Raw genomic sequence first — 10,023 nt, forward strand, 5'->3', positions numbered from 1 at the left:
TATTTGCACGAAATGTCTCAAACATTGATACAACAATCAGTGATACAATTCTTTACCTCAGTATAATCGAAATACGAAAACACGTTTGTTTTCATATAGCTTTCCCCCTCGTAGATATTCTATCAGACTCACTTTTATTTCAGATGTTGTTTTTTTTCATAACACCTGCCAAGATCATGGCCACAGTAATCAGAACAGGAAATAAGCTCAAAAGATGCGAGGAGCGCTCGATATTAGAAAAGCTGAGGTGCTTGTAGTTTTAAATTCATCTTGACAGCTCGTGACAGTGTGGGTGATGCGGGGTGAAACCTCCGCGTAATAGGAAAACATCATTTTACGCATTCAGAAAGAGACAGACTTTCCTTTAAAAATTTAGGGGCAGCCTACTTGACGTTTTCGGTTGTTAGACTTTTTCTCATAGCTAACAAATTTAACGTTCAGAGCAGAACTATTAGTTATTGGAGCAGAATCATTGTGTGTTTATGCAACGGCTGTTTAGAATTCAGCCAGGAATCAATCAATTTACCGGTTTCGCCTCCTCCTCTTTCTCCTCCCTCTCGCCTAGTTGTGATGTCTCATGTCGTGTTGTGACAGCGCTAGTATTGTTTATTGAGGTGGATGTCAGGTATAATTAGCAATAGATATGGAAAACGTTTGTGTCGTGGCTCTGACGTCACCGACGATTAACGTTTCTTACTGGTCGCGAATTCCCCAGCGCGAGAGCTGGTTATTTGGACTAGAGGAGAGTTGATGTTGACAAAGTAGGAGAGAGCGAAGACCCCACACGTCTGCCTCGTCTCCTTATTTCTAACTCGGGAGCGCAAAGCATGTCAGCGCCGCACGTCTCTTCACGGGTGCTGCATGCGCTCTGAGGGAAGTGTTGGTGCTTGCTTTGGCCAGACAAACGCTTCCCTGATTCCGGAGATGCAATGATGGATAGCCGGATCGTCGAGCATCCTCATGCCCAGTTTGGAGGTTCTTTGGGAGGCATGGTTGGAATGGGTTTCCCCTACCACCTCGGTCACCATCATGTTTACGATATTTCCGTACACCAGCTACAGTCGGCGGCAGCTATACCTTTTTCTATAGACGGATTACTCAACGGACCATGCTCTGCGTCTGTTGCAAACTCCAACCCATTGCTCGGATCTGGTTGTGTTGTAAACGGGGATAGTCAGTATAAACTCAGCGGTAAGTGAATGGTTATGCGCTTCTTGTTCCATTAAGAATATACTACGCTATAACAGTTATTTTAGCAGTTACGTTACGCGAAGACTATTGCAAAAGGAATTTTGAGGAACTTTAGAAGCAAAAGCTTTGTTTCATTTTTTCAAAAGTTCAGGTAAACTGGAAAATAGTTCACTTTTACTCGGACTGATAATACACGATAATGAAATAGCCTACCATATTATTCTTCTCGTGATAACTTTAGATTATTTTTCGTGTGTTTAAGGACGTTTGACTTATTTGTTACTGGCATATTCTATTTGTAATTCTAGACTTGTTAACAAGCTTATAACCACACTACAAAAACGGGTTCAATTACTGTGAAATAAAATACGACATTAAACAATAATCATATTGCCTTATATTTGTGTAGGCTGTATTTTAAGAAACATATTATTAGCAATCACAAGAATATTCTTACCTATATTATTAAAATCACATTTCACTGGCTAGTTGGTCAGGCACTGTATTCTTGTGGTTGTTGTAACATTTTAATGTATAAATAATATGTCAACACAATTTCATGTAGACAGTTCCAAGCAGAATTGCTAGAGTGTGTACGTGCATGTTCATGTTTGCATGCGCGTGTTCTCACAGACTCTGTGGTCCTAGATTCCGGAGACCCCGACAAGGAAAGTCCTGGTTGTAAACGGAGGCGAACGCGTACAAATTTCACGGGCTGGCAGCTGGAGGAACTAGAAAAAGCATTCAACGAAAGCCATTATCCAGACGTGTTCATGCGCGAGGCTCTCGCGCTACGTCTAGACCTTGTTGAATCACGTGTTCAGGTAAATGATGGTTTGTTTTTGTCATAACATCTTTCATTGACCTTTATTATAATAGCCTATTTATGGTTAATCATAGACAGTATGAAATATAACCATGCTTTAAGTACCATATACATTTTATTTTGCTAGCTTAAAAATGTGATTGAAAATGTAAGTTTTAATTATTACATAAAAATTGCATTAGAACAGGATAGACAATTTAATTTAATTTCAATGTTTAAAGGTTTACTGCTCAACCACCATTTTATCAGTTAAAAGCATTAATCGATCATATAATATTAATATTATTTGATCATAATTTATGTTAACTGATCACTGTTTTAATGCATGTAATTCTAAAACAGATTATTTTAAACAACTGAATAATTTGTTTAGATTAGAAATGTAAAAATACATTACATATATTTAAACTAATATATTAAATCAGTTTTGTCAATTCTTACTAAATTATATTTAGGCCAATGGGTTGTAGCCTAAATGATGACCTTACTACTGCAAGCGTTAGACGTGCAGCCTTTGTCTGCATTTTGTAGAAAAAATTTAGATGCTGGATGAGAAGCAGTCTTGTTTGGGGAGTTAAAAGCTTAGCTTTGTATTATTCTTATTTCTTAAGGAAGATTAGTCTGCGTTATCGTAAGGCTTGTGTGCTCACAGATTTTAACGACATTTACATTTCATGTGTATAGACAGCTATTGTCATGTATAGCCTCGATGTCTCTATGTTAGTATGCGTATTAGCCTGCTGGTGGATGCTAACTCTCGTGTTATCAGCGCTGAACAGACGGCAGTCGCCATGTGAGGGGCCTGGTTGTGAGGTGCGAGCCTGCTGCTCTGCCTCTTCTGGGCCAAATCTGTCCTAGCGCTTATGCGCGCCTAAATGAACTTTAGGGGACAGGCCCAAATTAGCCACGCAAGAACCAGGCTTAATTGAAAGACTGAGAGTGAGCCATTACATTGAATCAATTGACAATTAAGACAAGTGCATCTGTGGCATCTGTGGCTTTATACTAGAAAATATGGTTAGATGAAAACATTTCCTCTGTCCATATTGTTAATGAACCTTGGATATGTATCAAACAGAAATAAACAAGACGTTTCAGAAACCTATAGCATCTTGACAGATTGTCAGACTTTTATGTTTTTATTAGAAAAAGGCTGTTACTCTCTTTTTTATTTAAATGAATAATAAATAGCAAGACACCATTCTGTGCTTTGTGATTATAGTATAATATCGCAAAAGAATCAAAATATTTGCAAATTGCAGGTTATTGTAATATTTATTCAAACATTTGTTTATGCTGTATTTGCCTTAATAATTTTTGCCAGTCGAGGTTAATTACATTAGTCTGATATGTGCCTACCTGCTAATGAAACTGACTGAAAAATCTTCAACCTTTTCTTTCTAGGTGTGGTTTCAAAACCGGCGAGCTAAATGGCGCAAAAAGGAGAACACGAAGAAAGGGCCCGGTCGACCGGCTCACAACTCTCACCTCACTACCTGCAGCGGCGAACCGATGGACCCAGAGGAGATCGCACGACGGGAGTTGGAGCGCTTGGAAAAGAAGAAAAGAAAACAGGAACGCAGGCTACTGAGATCTCAGAACAAGCTCTTAGCAGGTGAGCTCTTCCACACGCCCGGATCTGACAGTGACAGTGGAGTATCGCAGAGCACAGATAGCGAGTCCACTCCGCACACTGTGCCTCGGCCTAGCGCGCACCGACAGCAAACAGACCATATATGTGATCAACATCCACACCACCAAAGAACCGGTGCAGTCAACGAGATCCATGAAGAAACCATGGACTCCGTGCGGAACTCTTCTCTGCGCCCCCCGAGCGGCATCACACGCGCCTCCACGCTCCAGAAACTCAGCCCATTTAGTGTGGAGAGTTTACTAGCCGACTCAAGTCCCAGGAGAAAAACTCTCCTGGATTTTTCTCAGCTACCGCCGCAGCGACCACTGGTCGGTAAAGGCCATTTCCTTCTGTATCCCATTACCCAGCCGCTGGGTTTCATTGTGCCACAGACAGCGATGAAACCGAATCAAGATTCAGGCAACTCGGGTCACAACTGTTCCACGACAGACACCTCAACCTCAAACCAGAAAAATATCAATCACTTGTGCAAGGACATCGGTGCGAATGCGGCCACAGACGACGAGCTGCAAAGAGAAAACAAGTTCTCTTCCATGCAAACTTCAAACACAAGCTCAGAGAAATGTTATGCAGAATCGAATTCGCCACAAAATGATTTTGAAAATGACTCTGAGTCCACTGTCACAAACTCGAGCCAGCAAGAAAGCATCTCTCATAAGCTGTCTGAAAATTCTTACACGAAAGCCCGGAGTTCTGCAGACACAAATACAGATGGAGAGGATGTTGACATGGACTGACATAAAAATAGGAAAGAAGCAGTGGCGACCGTGACTTGTCACAATCCCAAAGCTGATAACGACACGCTTTTTATACAATAATGTTTTAATTCGTTTTTATATAGTTTTCATAAACGGATATTCTTTTTTCAGGAGAACTATCGGGTTTTGGCTTAAATCGGCGAACTTGAAGGAACAAGTTCTATGTGTTCATACAAGAGCACATAATCAAATGTTGTCCTATAAATGAAAAAGTATCGGAAATATTTATATATGTAACGTTTTGATAATTATTAATAATAAGAATAATAAAATATTGTGAAAGAAAAGACTGTATTGTATTGCCACCTCGGTGCTAGAATGTCTGTTTTGTTTATCTCTTTGAGAAGCTGCTGTACAGCAGGCTCGTGTTTATTGCTTTAACAAATTCATTCATACAAAACCTCCAGTTAAAACGAAGTCTCACGCCGCGGGCGGTAGGACCCGGTCAGCTCCTGTGGAGTTTTGATATGAAAGTAATTATTTTCCCGGTGGCGGCTGGGAGGATACGTTTTTTTTCCTGTTAGCCTGAAGGGTTATTATACATTACCGATTCCTGCGATATGAAATCACATAAACTTCCAACAATAATAGAATTAGCATGAAAGGCTGGCGAGTCGGATTGAAATGGGGAAATAATAGCCCAGACAGCTGCGAGCATACGTGTGAGGATGTGTGTGCGCGCGCACAGTAAGGCATGCCCGGGTGACTCGCGGGGGGAGTTTTCATGAGGCGCGCGGGTCTGTCAGGGCACGCGTAGGAGGCAATATTAAGATAGATGTTCGATGATATCCCTCATTGTTCTGTCGCGTACATTGATGTCCCTGCCTTATCTGCCTATTGATCATTTGTCGCTCTGTAAAAGAACAGCCCCCTCTCGCTTTCTCTCTCTCTCTCTCTCTCTCTCTCTCTCTCTCTCTCTCTCTCTCTCTCTCTCTCACACACACACACACACACACAGAGACCAATTTAGTCTAATAATGTTACCAATAGTGTCAAAAACTCATGGCACACTAGGCTAAGCATCTGCGCTGGAAAATATTAACGGGGCATAAATGAATTAATAAATATAGGCCTATATGATCGGTATGGGATTCCTGTGTCAAGAAGAAAAGACAGTCGCAGCATGGGTCTTTGCTTCTTAAAGCAAAACCGGACTGTCTAATTTCCTAAAAGAATTTCTCAACACAGTTTAGATTTTGTACAAGTGGGCAGTATTACATAAATGTGAAACCACCACCCACCGGTCAACTTCACTGAGCCCCTGTATTTGCAAATAAATGAAAAGTAAACGGAGGGCTTCGAGCTTTACCCTATGACATCTTCCAGCCTTAATAACATTTACATAATTTCTTATTTCGGGTAAGTGCTATTTGCACTGCACGGGACCATAGCTTAGGAAAAATAATGAGAGAAGGGATCATCTTTAGGGGGATGTGCTCTACTTCAGTGCTGAGAAACATAAATGTTTTAGTGTAGTTATACGAGTGTATAAGAAACGAGTGTAAGGAAGTCTATATTTTTACAGTGGCACATTTTATATGAAGTTAATCGTGAAGGTCTGACAATCCCTCATTACAATGCACAACCACTCACTGGGAATCCTGGAAGCACTAGGCATAATTTATCAAGACAAACAATGAGTTGATTTATAATGAATTAATTAAACTACAGGCTCTCTTCAGGTTTGGCCAGGCACCCCAATGCTGTAATCTTGTCTCGTACACGTTACGAACTCCGTTTATAGATTCAGGGAGTACCGGTAAAAGTTTTCACTTTGTGCCCTGAGACTCATTTTAAACGGAGAACGGCGCAGTGTAAATTGATTTTACGCTATTATCTGTACATAAGCCGCAATTTCTCCTGCTAATTACCAAGGTGTTGATTCTCATCGACAGCCGGCTGCTGATTTTCAATTTAACTGATCATCATACATTAATTTCTCCGCATGATAAATCTACCAGGCCGCCATGCCCCGGGTACTGAGTGGAGAAACAGCAGCGACAGGCGGGTGGTGGTTGGGCTGTCAGGGCGAGTTAATGGGGGAAGTGTATGCGCCAATGAGTGCGGATCAGGCAGCTAATTTACCACCTCCCGTAGCCTTCTATCTCCTATCTCATTTCCTCTTTCTCCCGGGAGGGATTGCCATCCTAGAGCCGCCTGTACAGTCAACGGACAACTGGGTTGTCATTTTAAGATCCACGCATAAAAACCTTAATGTGGATGATGACCCAGAACGTTGTGTTTTGAAACTAGGATATCAAGTTGGTTATGTTTATAATTTAATTGCATGTCACATTTTAATTTAAACGAAAAACCTTTACACAGTTAATTATCAACTTCAATTCTCACTCTCGCTTTCTTTGGGCAGACTTTGCAGTGTTTACGTCACAAGGCATCATAATGGTAGTTAAATCATGACATGTTTATGTATAACGAATTTCCTAACATTAAGATTTTTTTTTGTACATAAGTACAAATATTACACATGATTTCAACTTCCAAAAATGATTTAATATCAATTACCGTGTAGCCTACCATTAAACACTGTACACAGACTGTTTAATGATGCACAGAGGAGGAATACATTATAAGACTTAACCATTGCAGAATTATTTTTTATTAAAAGTAATATTTTAAATATTAAATCATGAAAATAAAAACGATGCAATTCAGGAAAATATGAAATTAGAAATTAAACTATAAATGTTAAATAATTCAAATAATGACAACTACATAGGCTATAAAGAACTAATGCTGCATCTCAGTTACACAAATACCAAACCACAACAGAGCCGCATTTAATACAGCTCAAAGCTGGCTTATTTACACTGAATTTGGAGCAAACACAAAATGTGCTAAGCGCACCCTTACATTTATTGTGTAAAGATGCCTTTAGATAGCCTACATTCAGCTTCATACTTAATTCTGTGCTACCTTCATGCACTGCAAACTGCTTATCTAAATTTACTCTTAATAGGCTATCCATGTGACTAATCTATATAAAACATTTTGCTTATGAACATCACTTTTAATTATGCTTGTAGCAGGCCTGGCCACACACTGACTTGTTAGTCTTTTGGTTTTGGCCAGTGCAATCCAGGTCTTTTGGCGCCTTTAATGTATTTCTTTCTTTCTTTCTTTCTTTCTTTCTTTCTTTCTTTCTTTCTTTCTTTCTTTCTTTCTTTCTTTCTTTCTTTCTTAAATAACTTTTAAATAAATTGATAATGTCAGTACTTAACCAAAAGTGTTAGAACGGTGTGTTGCTATCGTTACTAATGTAGTTTCACTTAGGACTGTTTAGCAACATTGCTTTTTTTTTTACTTAAAAATGCATCTGAAAAGTTCTTAATGTAACACAGGCTACAGTTAGCTGTTTAAAGGGATAGATCACTTTCAAATAAAGTTTTGGTATGTTTTAGCTCACTTCAAGGGCATCCAAGATGTAGGTGTCTTTTTTTCCGCAGTAGTTTTCATTTTCATATTTGTAGGTCAAACCGTTCTTCTGTATAAGAGGTAAAAACAATATAAATTCAATTCGTTTTCTCAAACAAACTCGTTTCGGGACTTAGGCCATCAATGTGTACTTACAATGGGGAATTGTTTAATTTGGACTTCTCTGTGCATGCTCTTTGAAGTGGTGACCATAGACCTGCATTATATGAGTGACAGACAAGAACGGTTTGACCTAAAAATATAAAAATTGAAACTACTCGGAAACAAAGACACCTACATCTTGGATGCCCGGTAAGCTAAAAAAAAAAAAAAAAAAAATTAGTATCCCTTTAATTTGTAGAACCCCCCAAAATGTGTTTTGAGATCCTTTGAGTGGGGGTGGGTGGGGTGGGCCTGTGATGGTCGAGGGAGTTGCACAATTTCCTTGGTCGTGTCTTTAGGCCTCCGTAATTTGGTAGATAAATCAAGCACGTTTTGGTCTCAGGTTTAGCCGTTCAAGCTCGGTGATTGATTCGGGACCCGCGGTACTACTGGGTCACTGACAATCTGGACAAATCAGACCAGTTCGGTGGCCGACTAATGAGACCAGATTATTTCAACAGCCTGAATCGAGGGTGAAAAATAAGGCCTACTTATTCCTGAGGTGTCAAATCGATTCAGCATCACTGTGCAAATACATAGGCCTGCATACATTTGGATCACATGGATGGATCATTGCTTAATTGGACCTAAAGCACCTTTGACCTTTATCATATAAAATTGTCACAGTCCATCTAGCCTGGCGCTCAATGCGCTATACAGAACAGTATTTCACTTAATGTTTTGAGGTAGCCTAAAGGCCTGCTTTGAACATGTCCTTCATAGAAGGCTGACTAATGGGAATTTACAGTAAGAATACTGGAGAGGTGCGCCAGGGAAGGGTTTAAATTAATTAATTAATTAATTCCAAGATATCAGCTATGGTTTTAAAAATATTTTTCTGAAGTGCATTATGCATCTGTCAAGTTTAAAAACAAATACAAAATGATAAATAAAAATAAAATACTAAATAAATTTAATAAAATAAGGAAGATGACTCCAAAATATATAGGCCTATGGTTAATAAAAAAAGTAATTTTAAGACTACCGCTTAGGTTGTACATGAAGCTACTTCGCCCCATACAGGGTTATTACTTAAGGAAAGAATTATAGCATTTTTCTTATAATTTTCAGCAACTAAAAGAAGTTGGCTAACGGTTTTCACTTGCCGCCCAATGAACGTTTGCAAACAGAAATCGTGGAAACCATAGCAACAGGCTAACAGCACGTGGCACTCAGTCAGTATCAAACATTATGTAGGCACACATTACATAGTACATTTTAGTAAAAAGAAAAGAGTGGCAAAAGACAGCTTAGTAGACTCCGATGAGAGTTAGATAAACTTCGACATATTGAGCCAAAAAGACATTTATTAATTCAGAATAAATGCAAAATAGACATTTCTTAGAAAAAGATTACCCCCTGAAACACATTATATAGTCTAATTCGTATAGTGTAGGCCTATGCCCATTTAATATGTCCATATTATGATCGTTTTTTATTCGATATAAGAACAGTTAAAAAATAGTTTGATAAAAATCAGGCTAATGGAAAAAGCATAACTGTTAAATCAAAAAAAAAAAAAAAAATCAAATGTTCAGCTGGTATGGTCTGATTTTGGTTTAAATCAATTTCAAGGGTGTTTCGTTGTGATAAAAGAGTGTTGCTATCACTGATCTATATATGTCATAGATCAGTGGTTGCTTTGCAAGACTCTCGCCCTCCAACAGCACTCCCACTAGTTGTTCTCTCCTCTTAAGTTAATCCTGTTCAATAACTTTATTCAAACCAGTGTAAATCAAATTTAAAATGTTTAAAAACATAAATCGTTATTAAGATGGAGCTGTACTTCTTTAAATGGACCCCACTGGTTTTGTGTGGGGCATGTTGGTGCATGTTGGTAATGATCTCACACCCGCGATTCTGATTCTCCAGTCTTATTGTGTTATTATCACCTGACCAAATGTGTTTCATTAAAGTTTCTCCAATTTTAAGAATTACTCCCTAACAGATAGTCACACACGGTTAACCCTGTATGTGCCCCACACACACTCTTTTTAGTA

At 39.0% G+C, this 10,023-nt stretch overlaps 1 protein-coding gene across 2 annotated transcripts; it reads left to right on the forward strand.

Annotated features, from left to right (window-relative positions):
* The first annotated feature begins 609 nt into the window (after nucleotides 1–609).
* On the forward strand, nucleotides 610–4,716 carry LOC113094513 (homeobox protein unc-4 homolog). 2 transcript variants are annotated; one of them, XM_026260120.1, is made up of 3 exons: nucleotides 610–1,191; nucleotides 1,825–2,015; nucleotides 3,422–4,716. In XM_026260120.1, the coding sequence occupies exons 1-3, from the start codon at nucleotides 930–932 to the stop codon at nucleotides 4,406–4,408; spliced, it is 1,440 nt and encodes a 479-aa protein (XP_026115905.1). In that variant the 5' UTR covers nucleotides 610–929; the 3' UTR covers nucleotides 4,409–4,716. The 2 variants fall into 2 exon arrangements, with proteins under 2 accessions (XP_026115905.1, XP_026115974.1); XM_026260189.1 differs by having other exon boundaries at nucleotides 614–1,191; nucleotides 1,840–2,015.
* The last annotated feature ends 5,307 nt before the right edge of the window (nucleotides 4,717–10,023 follow it).

Source organism: Carassius auratus, chromosome 1 (genome assembly GCF_003368295.1).
Source record: "Carassius auratus strain Wakin chromosome 1, ASM336829v1, whole genome shotgun sequence".
NCBI classification, from domain to species: Eukaryota; Metazoa; Chordata; class Actinopteri; order Cypriniformes; family Cyprinidae; genus Carassius; species Carassius auratus.

Excerpts from the sequence above, each read along its gene's own strand:
- LOC113094513 (XM_026260120.1), top strand. The coding sequence starts at position 930 with ATGATGGATAGCCGGATCGTCGAGCATCCTCATGCCCAGTTTGGAGGT. Across the intron at positions 1,192-1,824 it reads TAGTCAGTATAAACTCAGCG|ACTCTGTGGTCCTAGATTCC; the intron begins GTAAGTGAATGG and ends GTGTTCTCACAG. Across the intron at positions 2,016-3,421 it reads TTGTTGAATCACGTGTTCAG|GTGTGGTTTCAAAACCGGCG; the intron begins GTAAATGATGGT and ends TTTTCTTTCTAG.